An 18643-nucleotide genomic window follows, 5' to 3' on the forward strand; every position below is an offset into this window, starting at 1 on the left:
ATTGCTCGTCTGCCATACAACAGTGATGACATGGCCAAGTTACTATTTTCAGACACAAATAGCCAACTAATACACAACTCATCCAAAACAATGAAGAAATATTCCTTATTCTTTCCAGACCTATAGCTCCCTCCCCGATCAAGACTTAATACGCCAATCTCACATAGCGATGCACTTCTCATTAAATCATATTGCGGTTTAGTTGGCTAATGATCAGTGGTCACATGTAAATGAAATGCCATTACCTAACGAGGTCAATGACTCTCTCTCTGGGAGCTGTGTTGACAGGTTCATCATTTATCTTTATTATCTGGTCTCCCGGTATCAGCTTGCCTTCAGAGGGCCCACCTGAAAGAATAAGTTAAATGTAATATTAACTCTATATGCACATCATGCATATGTAAAAATTCAAGCAGCAACGTTATCCATTGATTTGAAAATACCAACTTGTCAAGGTGCTATAACTAGTTTAGTTGAGTTTAGTTTACAGATACAACGCAGAAACACTGAGTCTGCACCGGCCAGCGATCCCCGCACATTAACACTATCCTATGCACACTAGGGACTATTTACATTTACACCGCAAACTAACCTACAAACCTGTACGTCTTTGGAGTGTGGGAAGAAATCGAAGATGCTGGAGGAAACCCACACGGTCACGGGGAGAACGTACAAAAATCCGTACAGACAGCACCCGTAGACAGGATCGAACCCAGGTCCCTGGCGCTGTAAGGCAGCAACTTTACCACTGCGCCACCACTTCGCCCCTCACTGAATTTATCCTGCTCTTTACTCTTGGTACTGCACGATTTTATTATTGATTGGACTGGCCAGGAATACCAAGTGGGGGAAGTCTGTGACAATCTTACAATCTAGGTCACCCCATTACATACCCAGTCCCTTACATGCAAGTAAAGATCAGTCTTGGGTTACTTCCAGTAGAATTCTTCATACAGTTTGCAAGATAAGATGCATTGAGTAATATTCTTGACACATGAAAATTCCACTGGTGCAACAATGGAATCTGGAGCAATGGCAGCTTGGTCTCAGGGGATGGGAAAACGTATTGTTCAGCAGCGAAACTATAAACTCATCCAGGTCAATAATGCCTGATACAGTCACTAGTCTTTGGCTTGGAACCCATTTTGAAAGAATAACCCGAGGAGACAAAGATTCTTTAATTCTGGACTTCACCGGAGAATGTTACTGATTGAAACTAGGAACAAACCTAAGAGAATGGAATGAAGGACCAGAGACAATTTATTCCAGAGCATAGTGAATAGTGAAAGGCTTGGATAGATTGGATGTGTGGAGGTTGTATCCACTATTGGGAGAGTCTACGACCAGAGATCATAGCCTCAGAATGTCCTTTAACATTCCTTTCGGAAGGAGATGAGGTGGAATTTATTTCGTCAGAGGGTGGTGAATCTGTGGAATTTGTTATCACAGAAGGCTGTTGAGGCCAAGTCAATGGATATTTTTCAGGCAAAGATGGATTTTTGGTTAGTACGGGTGTCAGGGGTTATGGGGAGAAAGCAGGAGAATGGGGTTATGAGAGAGAGATAGATCAGCCATGATTGAATGGTGGAATAGACTTGATGGGCCGAATGCACTGTCCTTGTACTTACCTGGTGTAACAGAACGCACAACAACTGGCTTCTCACTGCCCGCTACGAACCCAAAGCCCAGCACTGGATCCCGCTTCATCTCGATCTTCCGAGTGGTTGGCTGTACGACTTGGCTTCCCTCCAATCGAGGGTCTTCAAAGCTCGTCGACTGGGTCACATGGCTGGAAGAGAACAAAATAACAGAATTTTCAAGCATTGCTACAGTTTCTGTATGTGTGGATAGATTACATTGTGATATTAATGCAGTAATTAGCTGATGAGACAACAGATGTCTGCCAATCCAAATCCAAGCACAAACACCAAATATTGTTAAGTTTATTTAGTTTAGCTTATAGATACAGCGTGGCAACATGCCCTTTGGTCCACCGAGTCCACACCGGCCAGCGATCCATGCACACTAACACTATCCTACACTAGGGACAATTTTTACATATATACCAACGCAATTAACCTAAAAACCAGCACGTCTTTGGAGCGTGAGAGGAAACTGGAGCAACCGAAGAAAACCCACGCAAGTCACAAGGAGAACGTACAAACTCCGTACAGACAGCGCCCGGAGCCAGGATTGAACCCGGGTCTCTGCCGCTGGAGGCGTGAGGGGCAGCAACTCTACCGCTGCCCCATTGTGCCGCCCAAGGCTATTGATCAAGAAAATAGGATCTACATGTATAAAGTATAAAGAAAATCATTCTGACCTGGAAAAAATACTGAACCAGGCTGACAACCTGACCCATCAGGAATCTGTTTGATTCCAATAAGTAACTTACCTGAACTGGGTCAGCCAATTAGTCAGTTCCCATTGTATACAGGTGGGGTCCACACAGTGTAAAACCACCACTGCTTGATCACAGTCATTCTTCAAGATCATCGCTGACCCCTCTCACCCTGGCCACAAACTCTTTGAATCACTTCCCTCTGGAAGGCGACTCCGGACTGACAAAGCTGCCACAGTCAGACATAAAAACAGCTTTTTTTTCCATGAGCAGTAGCTCTACTCAATAATCAAAAATCTGTAGCCTCCTTTTGCTCTGGTATTTTATTTAATTCACATGTTTAATCGATAATGTTTTATTATTAATATTTAATGTTTTATGTGTCATTCCTAACTGTCACTATATGTCCTTGTCACTTGCGGGCAGAGCACCAAGGCAAATTCCTTGTATGTGAATACTTGGCCAATAAACCTATTCATTCATTCATTCAAGAAAATAAGAAGCTAAGTACCAGGAGCAGGACTGGGCATTCACTGCTACCAGCCTGCTCTCCCATTCATCAAGTGTATGGCTGATCTACAATCTCAGTTTTATTTTCTTGGCTTATCTACAGTTACTAGTGAGTATTCCAAGAGATAATATACACATACATTTAAATGGACAAGGTCTGATTAGAGATAGTCAGCACGGAGGTGGGAGATCGTGTTTCACAAATCTGATTGACACGTTGTATTAACGGATTTCAGCAAGGCTTTTGACAAGGTTCCACTTGGTAGGCTGCTCTGGAAGGTTAGATCAGATGGGTTTCGAGAAGAGATAGCTGAGTGGATGGAAAATTGACTTCATGGAAGGAAGTGGTGGTGGTGGAAGGTTGTTTTTCAGACTGGAGGCCTGTGACTCGTGGTGTGCCTCACGGTTTGGTACTGGGCCCATTGCTGATAGTCATCTGTATCAATGATTTGGATGAGAATGTACATGGCAATATTAGCAAGCTTTCTGAAATACAAAGGTGGGTGGTATTGCAGATAGTGAAGATGGCTGTCAAAAATTACAGTAGGATCTTGATTGGTTGGGGAAGTGGGCTTAGGAATGGTTGATAGAATTTAATACAGAGAAATGTGAGATGATGCATTTTGGAAAGTCTAACATGGGCAGGAACTAGGCAGTGAATGGTAGGCCTCTGGGGAGCGTTGTAGAGCAGAGGGATCTAGGAGTGCAGGTGCATCGTTTCTTGAAAGTGGCATCATAGGTAGATAGTGTGGTCAAAAAGGCTTTTGGCACATTGGCCTTCATCAGTCAGAGTATTGAGTATAGAAGTTGGGAGGTCACGTTACAGTTGTACAAGACATTGGTGAGGTCACATTTAGAGTATCGTGTTCAATTTTGCTCACCATGTTATAGAAAACTCGTGGTCAAGATGGAAAGGGTGCAGCGAAGATTCACAAGGATTTTGTCAGCACTCGATGCCCTGAGATATAGGGAGAGGTTGAGCAGGCTAGGACTTTATACCTTGTAGTGCAGAAGGATGAGTGGTGTCCTTCTAGAGGTGCATAAAATCATGAGAGGAATAGATCAGGTAAATGCACGGAGTCCTTTACATAGAATAGGGGAATTGAGGACTCAAGTATGCTCTGATCATGCATAGACATGGCTCTGCATTTCCACGCACTGCTGTGTTTAAGTGGTATACATGTGTAATCATGCATCGTGATCCAAGAATATGATTTGCAGAGCAAGTCGTCCATCTCAAATGCAGTAAATTCTCAATCACTTAACGATGGACTGTGTGATAAATTTCGGTCACATCGTGCCTATCAACTTGTGCTCCGTGATAACATTTCTAGGCCAGGACTTCTTGAGTTTACAGAAAGTCAAGAATTCACCGGAGTATGCGTTCACAGTTTATACTGGATTAAATAACAGTGGAGGTGCACAGCCATGGAAAAATTGCACATAAATTAGATCAAGGAAGTGGTCTTCTTCTTGTTGAGTCCACACACAAGATTAGAAGTTGTTCAGCAAGGGCTGAATACACTTCTTGGCACCTGCATACGATGGTGTCTGTCTTGTCGCTTCTTGTGCGTGGTGGTGGAAACATTGGTGGAAACAGGGCCATGACATGACGCTCTTTCCTTGACCCCTCAAAGACTTGTTTACAGCAATGTTTTTGATCAGTCCACATTTTGCTTGGATACTGGAACAAGCAGAACACATGACACGTGCAATAATGCAGGGCAAATTGAATTACTTCGTAACATGCATTTGGAGGACAATGCGTGAGTTGCCTAGGACTTGATCTCAGTCTCATGCCAGTGTCGCCTACTTCTAATTTCTGTTTTGCATTACCACTGGGCCCCACTTAAAGCTATGTTACGCTGATTAAAGTCAGTCTCAAACTCTTAATGCGAAATGCATTTTGTCAGGGCTAGGCATTAGGACACTTTTCAGAGATCTTCTGAGCTGGTTGCAAGGTAGGGCATGGGAGGCAGAAGTCCAATGAAAACTCACAGACTCTGACCAATGTATTTTAGAGGTGAGAAGTCCAGGTAATTGCTGAGTTGGCAGCGAGAGCTATGAGGTTAATGAAGGGTGCAAACCACATGGGATCTGGGTGCAGGGTCGCTAACAAAACACCAACCTTAATTCCAGACATGTTTGAGATGTTCTCCCATCTTTCCACATGGAGCTAGCTGCTTGGTTACTTGCCTGACACTTCTGAACATTATTCATTCTCACCGGATTATGCGCGCTCCTGCGATTTCAGAAAATGTCAGGAGAGTGATGCTGCCAGTTGTATTTGGATAATTGTGATTTATTGGGCAGCAGGGTGGTGCAGTGGTAGAGTTACTGCCTTACAGCGCCAGACATCCGGGCTCGACCCTGACTACGGGTGCTTGTCTGTACGGAGTTTGTACATTCTCCCCGTGACCAGTGTGGGTTTTCTCTGAGATATTCAGTTTCCTCACACACTCCAAATACAGCACGTACAGGTTTGTAGGTTAATTGGCTTGGTATAAATGTAAAAAAAAAAATCCCTATTGTGTGTAGGAATAGTGTTAATGTACGCGTGTCACTGGTCGGTGCAGACTTGGGGGGCCGAGGGGCCTGGTTCCATGCTAAATCATTAAACTAAGCTAAACTAAATGAACAGGTTGATTTGTGGTGAAGATTTCCACCATTGCCTTACTATTTTACATCTCCCGCTTCAATGTCAGCTCTAATTAATAACTGGTCGCTCAGATTCCAGTCCAAGAAGAAATGACATGCATAATTCATTGGTGCAAAAGCTGACACTGCTGTAAATTTGTAATATTAATTTATTCATAAAATTTATTCAACCAAATTTATTCATTTCTTCACAGATGGAAGATATATGAAATATTACTTTAAGCTTCAGCGAGGGAAATATACTCAGTGTTTGTTAAAACATTAAGACAATACAGAAATAAAAACAAAGTCGCAGAACATACCCAGCGGTCAATGAGGTCAATGATCTTTTATTAGACTTGCCATTCTAAATAAAATCGACAAGATATTGGAAATAGTTAGCAGTTCTAATGATAGGTCATTGAACTGAAAACCTGACGCTGTTTATCCCTGCACAATGCTACCTGATCTGATGAGTTTTCCAATGTTTTCTGTTTCCATTTCAGATTTCCATCATTCATAATTGTTTGCATTTCTGAGCCTAAATTCTTGTCAATTATAAAGCAGGCAACATGGTGAGAAATCAATTTCCCCAATGCAAAAACGTACATGAGCTTTGCGTGTAAAGCACAGTGGTTGTCGAAGGTGGGTGTAGGAGCAGAGTGGTTTGATTACTGGATTAACATTCAGTGGTTAGATTACTGCACTAACATTCAAAGCTCTTCTTCCATTTTGTGTTCTGCCTTACTCTCTTCCTGATTGCGTGTGGGCTCACTCTGTTCCAGTGAGCCCACACATAAAGTGAAAGAGTAGACTCCGCTTGGGTAACCTACAACCGAACCGTATGGAAGATAAAAAGTCCTTTTTTAATGAATATCCCCCAGCACCACTTCTATCCCCTCCCCACCTGCTGCTTCCACTATCTTCCACCACCCTAGTCATCGTACACCTTTCCGCTCCGCTGTGTGCTTAACTTCCATATTAATCCTACATTTCCCCTTTATTCCTTCCATCCACACCCTTTCATAGAAAATAGGTGGAGGAATAGACCATTCGGCTCTTCAAGCCAGCACCGCTATTCAATATGATCATGGCTGATAGTCCAAAATCAGTACCCCATTCCCGCTTTCTCCCCCTATCCCCTGATTCCGTTAGCGCTAAGAGCTACTGTACATTATATCTAACTCTCCCTTGAAAATATCCAGTGAATTAGCCTCCACTGCCTTCTGTGGCAGCAAATTCCACAGATTCACAAGTCTCTGGGTGAAAATGTTTTTGCTCATCTCAGTCCTCCATCTTCCACCTATATCCCTTCCTCCAGCTTTATATTTCCCTCCCCTTCTTTCATTACCTGACTCCCTTTTGTCTTGTTTTCACTTCGAGCCTTTGTAACTTACACCACCCTTCTGCCCATCAACCCCCTCACCTGTATCCACCTATCACTTGCCACGCTTTGCCGCACCCCACCTCTCCGTTTTTAGCATTCTCCTGCCTACTCCATCAGTCTGAAGAAGGGTCTCAACCCGAAACATCCATCAGTCTATTCCCTCCACAAAAACCGTCTGACTGGTGGAGTACCTCCAGTGCTTTATATTTTGAAAACTGGTTCAAGCCTAAACCAAAGGTTAAAATTAGCAGAGATTTCATAAGTGACATCTAGCATCTAGTTACCCCTTCAATTACATTACTCATGCTGACATATAAAATAATTGGTTTGAGAGGTTGAGTTTTCAGTGACAATGGCACAAAGCGGAGAGTGGAGTGGTATAGAGAGAATAATTTAGGGCCATCACTGGGTGATAGTGCAGGGTAGTTTAATTAGGGGAACATAGATTAATTTTAGTTTAGTTTAGTTTAGAGATACAGCGTGGATACAGGCCCTTCCACCCATCGAGCCCACACCGACCAGCGATCCCCGCACACTTACACTATCCTACAAACACTATGGACAATTTACACTTATACCAAGCCAATTAACCTCCAAACCTGTACGTCCTTGGAGTGGGGGAGGAAGCCGAAGATCTCTGAGAAAACCCACGCGGTCGTGGGGAGAACGTACAAACTCCGCACAGACAGCACCCGTAGTCGGGATTGAACCCATGTCTCTGGCACTGAAAGCGCTGTGATACAGCAACCTTACCGCTGTGCCACCAGGGACTGTGAGAATGATTCCATAATTTAGTTTAGTTTAGTTTCCTTTTTTTTAGAGATACAGCGCGGAAACAGGCCCTTCTGCTCACCGGGTCCACGCCGACCAGCACATTAACACTACCCTACATGCACGAGGGACATTTTTTTTCATTTTATACCAAACCAATTTATCTACATATCTGTACGTCTTTAGACACATGATCATTTTATTCAAAGAATTGCAGGACAGAAATGTCAGGAACAGCCAGTTGGCAATGATTATTAATATCAGTGTTGTACCAGACACTACTGTTTCCACCTGTTCTTAAAATATTAAGGCGTGTCAATTAGACAACCACTGGCCCCTTTTGCCGTTGTATATCATTGGTTTCACCACCAGTGTGTGCATTGAAAAGTTGTTGTTTCAAATGGAAGCACGACCTTTAAGTTTAGTTTAGTTTAGCTTGGAAACAGGCCCTTCGGCCCACCGAGTCCGCGCCGACCAGCGATCCCCACACATTAACACTACCCGACACACACTATGGACAATTTTGTACATTTATATCAAGCCAATTTACCTAGAAACCTGCACATCTTTGGACGTACAGAAGTCAGCGTGCAGAATGCAGTGTGGAGTCCCAGTGGAACTCACAGGAAGGACATTTGAGGAAATTAACAAAGTACATCATGAACCGTACACCATAAAACTCCTGAGATGTACTTACTGTCAGCATGGCTCCTCTCAGGACAGTTCTACCACCTTAATAAGTGCTGCCAGCCAACAACTTATAAACACATAATACGCCCCGATCAAATGCAGTAGCACAGACCATAAAATATATAAACACCCTAGAAGGAGTTCCAGCTGAAATCTAATCTCATTGTACAGCTAAATATCATGAAGAACCCAAATGATGTTTTCACTAGATGCAACATCATTTTGATTTCCAAATCCAATCCTCTAGGCATTTGAGACTCTCCATTTTACTGCATCTGCAAGGAGCTGAGAAATAACACAGCTATCGATCGGCACAGGAAGCAAACATACATTATTGTGGCAGTGCTTATATTAAAAAAATTATCAAACCATCAAAAGGTTAGCTTGCAAATATGTTTCCATTTCAGTAAACCCGTCAGCTAACCAAAATGTGGCTGCACCAGCTACTTTCAGATCTCTAACAATAATGCACCCTCAACAAGATTAGTTTAGTTTTAGTTTAGAGGTACGGCGCGGAAACGGGCCCTTCGGCCCACCGAGTCCGCACCGACCAGCAATCCCCGCACATTAACACTATCCTACACATGCTAGGGATAATTTAACATTCAAACCAAGCCAATTAGCCTACAATCCTGTACATCTTTGGAGTGTGGGAGGGAACCGAAGGTCTTGGGGAAAATCCACGCAGGTCACGGGGAGAACGTACAAACTCCATGCAGACAGCATCTGTAGTCAGGATCGAACACGGGTTTCTGGCACTGTAAAGCAGTGGCTATACCGCTACACTAACGTGCCACCCCTGAGTTACACATGGTTTTGCAACAACTATAGAATTATGTGGGATCACTAGGAATCCAGGGAACCAAGTTTTCAGGAAATATTGCAACTTGCACTGCGTAGGGCCAGAACTGTGGGAAGCTTAAGCAATTATTTCCATGTGTGTCAACTTGCCTTGCCTCATTTAACCACAGAAAACTTCATTTAACCGATTTATGAAAATTATCTGCATGTAATGAGATTAGAAAGATACTAAGTGCAGTATGATCTTGGTTTCAGAGACCTATTCCTTCCATATATCTCTGTCCATGATTGAAAAAAATGCTTGTCATGTTTGAACAATCTTTTACACATTACTTTTTATCATCAATCATTTCAACCGTTCAATCTTTTTGCGGCTTCTTAATCAATTTATGCCAAGACAACGAAGGACACGTCCTAATTAGCAAGTGAACAACTAACATTAATATTTGCTCAATGCAGGCACCAAATTCAGAATCCTCATCTCCAACTCAAAATCTCTCTATAATCTCACTTTAACTCCCCCTCCCATACTGACGTTTCTGGCCTGGGCCCCTTCCATTGTCAGGGTGAGGCCCAGCGCAAATTGGAGGAATAGCACGTCATATACATTATGAATATTGATCTCTAACATCAAGTAACCCTTGTTTTCCCTCTCCCTCCATCCCTCCCCCTTCCTAGATCACCAACCAGTCTGACTGGCCCCCTGATTAAATGTTACCTCTGTGTCCTTTGTTGTCACCTTCTCCTAGCTAACAATGATCTATTTTACATTTTCCTTGAACCTCATCTCCTTTGATGCCTCGTTTTCACACTTTACGCTTCCTTATCTCTGCGTCTCCCTCTCCCCTGACTTTCAGTCTGAAGAAGGGTCATGACCCGAAACATCACCCATTCCTTCTGTCCAGAGATGCTGCATGTCCCGCTGAGTTACTCCAGCATTTTGTGTCTATCTTCACTGTAAACCAGCATCTGCAGTTCCTTCCTGAACATCTCAGCATATGTTATTTTCTCCCACTAACCTTCCAACTTCAGTCTTTAATACACAAGCAAGCCCAGTGTTCAATCCTTTAGCTGTCTCATCTGCCAATTAACCTGAATTATACAAACATAGATACATAGAAAATAGGTGCAGGAGTAGCCCATTCTATCCTTCGAGCCAGCACTGCCATTCAATTTATCATCCAAAATCAGTACCCCGTTCCTGCTTTCTCCCCATATTCCTTGATTCCGTTAGCCCCAAGAGCTATATCAAACTCTCTCGTGAAAACATCCAATGAATCAGCCTCCACTGCCTTCTGTGGCGGAGAATTCTACAGATCTACAACTCTATGGGTGAAAATGTTTTTCCTCATCTCAGTCCTAAATGGCCTACCCCTTATTCTTAAACTGTGACCTCTGGTTCTGGACTCCCCCGACATCGGGAACATTTTTCCTGCATCTGGCCTGTCCAATCCCTTAAGAATTTTACATGATTCTATAAGATTCCCTCTCATCCTTCTAAATTCCAGAGAATCATATGGCCATCAAGACCTCTCCATCTGTATTCACATGTAGCTTGCTAGCTCTTGCCCCCACCCCTTCCCCTCACCTCCCTCCACCAGGTATCCCCTTCATCATTCTGACCCACTAGGTTCCTCCAGCAGTTTGTATTTTTGGCTCAATATTTCAGCATTTGCAGTCTCTTGTGCCTTCAACTGCCTCAAGTTTCTCTTTAAATAACTATTTTTTTTAACCAGGAAAAGATTCTCGGAATTCCAACCTTTTACCATTATTTCTCTTTGCACGTGGATTGACCTGTCACCTAATCCATCTTTCCTTAATCCCCACCATTTACAATATTTGTCAGCAATATAATGCAAATTGGGGGCAAATGTGGCTTTAGGGTTTTTGGTCATTTTTATCATGGGAAAGAATCCAAGTTTGAGTGGGTCGGTATTTATTTTGGTGGGTCTGAGAGTCAATGGCAAGGTCGGCATTTAGTGCTCATCCATAATTGCTTCTTTGGAAGGTGCGGATGAATAGTCTTCTTCAACTGCTCAACCCTGTTCGAACACAATCGTAACGGTAAACCGATTGGATTCCTAGAGCAGTTCGGAGACGCAGGAGGTGAGACTGGATCACATGCAGGCCAGACTGCTTCAGAATGGCAGACGGGGTGGCACAGTGGTGGATTACTGCCTCACAGTGACAGAGACCATGGCTCTATCCTGCTGCCCGTACGGAGTTCACACCTTCTCCCTGAGACCACATGGGTTTTCTCCGGGCGCTACGGTTTCCTCCCACATTCTAAAGACATGTAGGTTTGTAGGTTAATTGGCTTCTGTAAATTGTCCCTGGTGTCTAGGATAGAACTTGTTTGGGTGATCACGTTGGTGTGGACTCGATGAGTCGAAGGGCTTGTTTCCATGTTGTATCTCTAAACTGAACTAATTTATTTGCCTGAAGGATATTAGTGAACTGAGTGGAGTTTAATATCTATCTGTTAGTTTTCAAGGTCAACATCACAAAGACCCAGTTAAAGTTTTACAAATTCCAGACTGAACCACTAGCTCCCTTGGTGGGATTTGAACTCAGGTCACTGGGTTACTTGTAATTTTACTGCTTCAATTTTAATTTACGCAGAGTTTGACACAGAGGCAGATGGGAGGCACAGTGGCTCAGTTGGTAGAACTGCTGCATCACACAGTCTGAGATCTGGCTTCAATCCTGCTTTTGAGTACAATCTGTGCGGAGTTTGCATGTTCACCCTGTGATAGTGTGGGGTTTCTCTGGACGCTCCAGTTTCATCCCTCAACCCAAAGATGTGTGGCTGGGAGGTTAACCGGCTCATTGCAAATTGACACTAGTGTTGATCACATAGGAGGTGATTGGTAGAATATGATGGGACCTAATGAGAAAATTGAGAAAATAAAAGATGAATTTGTGGAAATGGGTAGTTGATGGTAAGCATGGGCTGAATGGCCTGGTGTATGCCGTAGCTCTCAATGACCACTTGCTAGTTTTGTGGAATTCAAGATTACAGTCAAGATAGTGTCTGTTCACCTGAAAATGCCATGTTTCAATGAATTAATTAATAAGTTTATTGGCCAAGTATTCACATACAAGGAATTTGCCTTGATGCTCCGCCCGCAAGTGACAACAACATACAGTGACAGTTAGAGGACAAATCAAAGGACAAATAGACAATCATGTGAAGCAAGCAATATCCATACTTGTTCCTAGCCTGGTTCCATATCGTCATACTTGATGGTCATTTACTGCTATTATATTTTCATAGAATTTCAGACATTCATGAAAATCATTGTTTGTAGTTGTGCTCTGTAATACTGTAAAATAATTCATGGTTTTCTTTTTTTGTAAAAATATAGAATTAATATATTTACACTTTGATGGAAAGAACATGTTTTTGGTATCTCATTTGTTTTACACCAACAGGTCCAAATTCAGGGGTGCCAGAAATGGATCTTGAACTGTGAAGTAACAAGCAGTGATTATAAAACTATCAGGAACAAAGTTGTGTAAACATTTTTAACGGCACAACTGGAAAATCTATTCCAGTAACTTGCCTCAGGTGATGGATATTTTTAAGGCAGAGATAGATAGATTCTTGTTAAAGAAGGAACTGCAGATGCTGGAAAATTGAAGGTACACAAAAATGTTGGAGAAACTCAGCGGGTGCAGCAGCATCTATGGAGCGAAGGAGATAGGCAATGTTTTGGGCCAAAACCCTTCGTCAGACGGTTTGAAGAAGGGTTTCGGCCCGAAACGTTGCCTATCTCCTTCACTCCATAGATGCTGCTGCACCCGCTGAGTTTCTCCAGCATTTTTGTGTACCATAGATAGACTCTTGATTAGTACGGGTGTCAGGGATTGTGGGGAGAAGGCAGGAGAATGGGGTTGGGAGGGAGAAATAGATCATCCATGATTGAATGGTGGCGTAGACTTGATGGGCCGAATGGTCTAGTTCTGCTCCTATCACCTTATGATTTTCACCACCGAATATACACAGAGAATCAACATGTTCAACCGTAGGAGTTGCTGCATTTGAGCTCAATGTACATATTTCTTGCTGGATTTACAAAATAACAACATGGAATATGGCCAGTTTGTCCACTTCATTTTGTATGGGGATTGATGGCAGCTGCACCAGTCCTGTCATCACTTCAGTCCCTACTAATTAACTCACTGTTGGAACCTCCAGCTCTTCCCATCCCAAACAATCAGGCATCCAGGGTGTGAGATTCACCCAGATAACAGCACTAAAGAGGCTGGCTGCTGATGTCAGCTCTTGTACACTGCCTCTGAGAATCATTCCATCATCTTAAAGGAAGTGAATTTCAGGGCAAGACAACAATGTATTGATGTTCCAATATATGTATCAGTTGCACCAACCAAAAATTAATTAGTAATTTAATAGGTTGAGCATTTAGAACCATTTGTGAATCAGAGTCCTTTCTATATCCATTACCGGATATTGCCAGCATGCCAGTTGACCAGGTACAGCAGCTCTGGTTCAGAGTGTTTGATGTTTGTGTGTAATGTTTCTCAGATAAATACTCATAATGTTTGGGTCTGTTACGATATCAGTTACAGCAGCTCAGGGTTTGGAAAAAAGTGAAGAAAAAATGACTCACACTAGATATGGCAGGTCACTCAAAAGACAAGATTGCAGGTCAGATAAACAACATCGAGTTAATAATCATATCTCGGGCACCAATATCCCTCTCAAAGTTCATGTTCATAAGTTCTAGGAGCAGAATAAGGCCATTCAACCCGTCAAGTTTACTCTGCCATTCAATCATGGCTGATCTATTTTTCCCTCTCCCCCATTCTCCTCACTTCACCCCATAACTGCTGACACCCTCACTAATAAAACATCTGTCAAACTCCACCTTAAAAATACCCATTGACTTGGCCTCAACAGGCAATGAATACCACAGATTCACTACCAAAATATATGTTCTGATGTTACCTTTGGTGAGGAACATTTATTTTAATTTATTGTCAACTGGGAATAACAAGGAACATCAAAGATTCTTACACGTTAAGCTGCGGACAGTGTAGTGGCCTACCCCCCAGGGACCGCCACAACAGTAAGATTTCCATATAGTTCACAGAGCAGAATGGTCTGTGTGTTTGAGATCCTGGATCATTTGGTTAGGGAGATTAAATGATGATAAAACTATTTTAAAATCTAATTAATAAAACATGTATTAGTTTTGGATTAAATCCAAACTTCAGAGCCAGCACTGAAATAATATTTTCAGCATGATGGTTTATGATGTGGATTGATTGAACTACTATTGGTCATCGATTGATCCCTCTTTTTCTGACTATTACTGACTTTAGGGCTGAGATTTAAATTGCCGGCTAGCTCAGCTTTTGGCATAACTGGGACAGACACAAAATGCCGGAGTAACTCAGCAGGACAGGCAGCATCTCTGGAGAGAAGGAATGGGTGATGTTTCGGGTCGAGACAACTTCTTCAGTCTGTGAGTCAGGGGAGAGGGATATGGAAGGGCAAGGTGTGAAAACGAGAAATCAAAGGGGATGAGATCAAGGTAGAAATGTAGAATAGATCATTGTCAGCTAGGGGAAGGTGGCAATGAAGCAAACAAAGATAAAATTTAACCAGGAGGACCATCGGACTGGTCAGAGAACTAGGATGGGGAAGGGATGGAGAGAGAGGGAAAACAGGGGTTACTTGAAGTAAGAGAAGTCAATATTCATACCACTGGGTTATAGGCTGCCCAAGCGAAATACAACGTCCAAGCTAAATACTGAGACAGTGCTAAGGGTGCAACGGTTCCCAATTTTAAGTGGATCTCAACTCCAGTGCTTTGCAACCCTACATAAATTGGGAATTTAACCAGACCAGATGAAGCAGTTAGGAATCCAAAGAGATGTTTGTGTCACAGAGTCAAGCATTACTGTCAATGCTCCTACCTCAACCCATCCGTTAAAGTGGATGGAGGATGGTGGTGGATAAATTGGAAATGGGAGCAGCAATGATATTATTTGGGATGTGGGGGATTTTGATATCTAAAGGAATTTCAATTCTGTAGCATTTGGTGTACTTTCCATTTCCCTGATACATTATTCCACTGTTCAATTGATCCTCCCCTCTTTAAAGCTGCCCAGATCATTGAAAGCACCTCAGCCATCCCCCCTTGCCTACAAACAGCTGAATAAGGCCTGATTACAAAACCTAAATCTACACGACACCCACTGATGATGCCATTGTGGGTGGTCACTTTGCTTTTGATCCATTCAATTTTCCAGAGGGAATTAAATTCAAACCAGTGGAAACAGACAAGGTTGCCTTGGTCTGCCAGGTATTTACTCTCTACTGATGCCAACCGACCAATTCAGTATTCTCAGCATTACAGGATCTTCTCCGTGGATTGTCACCTTGTCGTGGTGGAGAAGCTTGTGTGGTCCTGAGATCCTGAGAGCGATGCTGTCTGGAACTATGCTCCTGGTAGGGCCACCCATGGCGGTAAGGTCGAGGGGGAGGTCCCTGACAAAGAGCAATCCAACCAAGACCTCAACGGTTGAACAGGCGGCGGACGATGGCTGACGTTAGTGGAGCGTCACAACGGCTGGGAAGGCGGATGAAGGCTGCAGCAGAAAAGGGTCCCCGGTCGTCTTGGACTCCATGCCACTGGATCCTGACTCGGACCTGTCAGGGACCGTGTGGTGGCTGTCTGTGCACTATCCTCCCCACGTTAAACAAAGTCACGCACAGGTGTCCTATAAAGAACAGTCATACTCGTTTCGAGTGACCACCGATGAATTATGACAGTGTATTTCGAAGGATGAATGACACCGCAACAGGATTTTATTCTGCTGCTTTTTTATTTTGTGCACTCCTGCAGTGCATCAATCCCTCAGTACTAGAGAGGACACAACTTAGTTTGCAAAAGGACTTGAACTCACAACCTTCTGAATCTCAGGCAAGGATCTACCCAATGAGCCATGTCCAACCATAGACTGCAGCTCCAATTTATGCCATGACAGTGAGGCATTGTACATGGCACATGGGAGTAGATGGTTACCGTGAAAAACTAATTTAGTCTGCTTGAAGCAAGATTAAAATCAGCAGGTTTAAAATAATTGGCCAATTTGACTGATCAATAAGTTACCACGCAAGCACACTTCTTCCCACAGTACTGTAGAGCGCATGAGTCACCTGTAGCTGATGAATCATCTGCAGCTTTCCCCATCGGCTGCTCTTGAAGGTTATCGGCTGCAACCTTCCCCCCCCATCGACAAACTGTACACTGCAAGGGCCATGAAACGAGGGGGTAAGAACCCTCTCACCCTGGCCACAAACTCTTTGAGGTCCTCCCCTCTGGGGGGCGACTCCGGACTATCAAAAGCCTCCACATCCAGACACAAAAACAGCTTCTTCTAACGAGCAGTAGCTCTATTTAACAGCCACACCACACCACTACAGTCTGGTTTGTCAGCCAAACACTCAAGAACTCTCCAAGCGCACTTTACATATCTACATGTGCAATATATAGCAAAGCTGCCCATTTTTACTCTTGCACTTTATTTTTACATGTCTTCATTGCAATTTTTTTAAATTGTCTGCTGTATATCGTGTTTTTAACCACGTGCGAGCAAAGCACCAAGTCAAATTCCTTGCATGTGTACACACTTGGCCAATAAATTGATCTGATTCTGATTCTGATTCATGCAGCAGGTCTCACTGACTATTCACAGTGCTCCTGTTATTAAATTATACCTAGATCTGGTGTTCCTACAGATGATTTCATCTAGCCGATAAAATCTTAAATATTGTATGGCCTGTCCCACTTACGGGATTTTTCCGGCCACTTGCAGGGACCCGTCATAGTCGCAGCAGGTCTCTGAAAATGTTCAACATGTTGAAAATCCAGCTGCGACCAAAAAAAGGTACAATTCTTTGGGCGACTACTCACGACCATACAAGTTTCACGTGGCACGTGAGTGAGACAGGCCCTTTGAGGATCCATTCTCTGTACCTTCATCAGATAGCAATGTTACAAAATTTTGAGATTTAAAAAATCAAGTCTGCAATTTATCCCATCAGATAAAGCATAACAATAAGTTTAATTTGACACCTAATTCACTTTCATATCTCAAGTAATAAAAAAGTTATGGCCATTTTCATACTCGGAAATTAGCATCTTGTTCCCTATTGATTTTCTATGGACATAACAAAAAAGCTGTGATCGTGGACAGTCAAAAGCCCATAACCTTCTTAAAAATTAAGAGAACTGAATGAAATTTTCAGTTATCATAGATTGAAGCATTCTGAAACAAATATAAAATAATCTTACTTGGATGACCTGAAATTAAAGCATGTTAGTTACCCAGTAGCTAATTTCAAACTTCAATCACTAGATCTAAACATCTATCAATTTCTTAATAAATGTTTACATTTTTAAATAGCCCAAGTGTCCAAATAATATTCACAGATAATTCACAATAAAACATGATTTTTAAATCTCATTTACATCAATTTATAGGCCAAATGGAAGGAATTTAGTGTTCATTTGCTGTAAATTAAACTCAATTTAAATCGGCTTTCTAATGGGTTCCTGTGAACGCGCTGGTTTAGAACATTCACATTGCGCTGGATTTGGGCCCTCAAGTGCCGAGAAAAATACTGCGGGATATAAAGAGCCCAAAATGAACTATTCGCTATAGAAAACTTTATATACAGGGTTATATACAAGCCCATTTAATGTAAATATAAGGTACATACCTTTAATTGTTTGCTTTATAAAACCCTGGGGCTGCGAGAGGTTGCGGAGTGAGAGAGTGATTTTTAAACTACTATAAATATTATACAAGGCCATAAAAACTAATAATACCTTTTGCGACGGGGTCTTTCAGCGATTTTCCGTTAATGATTTACTAGGCTGAACATTTTCGATTGGAACAGCCTAGTAAAAATCGCGTTTTAAACCCGCCCCCTCTAAACAGCGCCAAAATCACACACACGGGGTAGGGCAGATGCTCAGCCACGATTCAGGTAGGTTTTGTAACATACCTACATCAGATGACTTGCAGCTCATCAACATCAGGCAGTGGCAGTTTTATTATTCTGCTCAGCTGCAAGCAAATGGTGCTGAGGTTGAAAAAAATGTATTACTATCATTAGTTTGAATCTTGCTGTTCAAATTAATGAAATAAATTATGAGTGGCATAGAAGGCTGCTCACCCACTCGGTGCCATTCCAAATCCAGGCTAATACTCTAAAGACGAGAATGTAAATACAGCTTGATGAGGATCCTGTAATTTGTTCCCAAGCTATTCCTTTTGTCCATGTTTTTGTCATAAACAAGTGTCCCATCGAATGCTTGGGTACTTTGAAAAATACCTGACTGTACATTGCTCAGAGCATTGACAGGCATGATACGATTTTCATCTCAACCTTCCTAAGGCCATGAAGTAGAAACAGAATTGAATCAGTCTGGGCCCTCTCTCCTTGTACCAAGTACAACCCTTTA

At 42.6% G+C, this 18643-nt stretch overlaps 1 protein-coding gene across 7 annotated transcripts in view; it reads right to left on the reverse strand.

Annotated features, from left to right (window-relative positions):
• The window catches only part of frmpd4 (FERM and PDZ domain containing 4), a 574431-nt gene that overhangs the window by 132052 nt on the left and 423736 nt on the right, over window positions 1-18643 (reverse strand). For all 7 annotated transcript variants that reach the window (XM_055644402.1, XM_055644404.1, XM_055644403.1 and 4 more), the window contains 2 exons: window positions 1629-1789; window positions 246-348 (listed from right to left, as the gene is read on the reverse strand). In XM_055644402.1, coding sequence (XP_055500377.1) covers window positions 246-348; window positions 1629-1789 — 264 coding nt within the window. The remainder of the gene's footprint in view (window positions 1-245; window positions 349-1628; window positions 1790-18643) is intronic.

This window comes from Leucoraja erinacea, chromosome 13, assembly GCF_028641065.1.
Source record: "Leucoraja erinacea ecotype New England chromosome 13, Leri_hhj_1, whole genome shotgun sequence".
NCBI lineage: Eukaryota > Metazoa > Chordata > Chondrichthyes > Rajiformes > Rajidae > Leucoraja > Leucoraja erinaceus.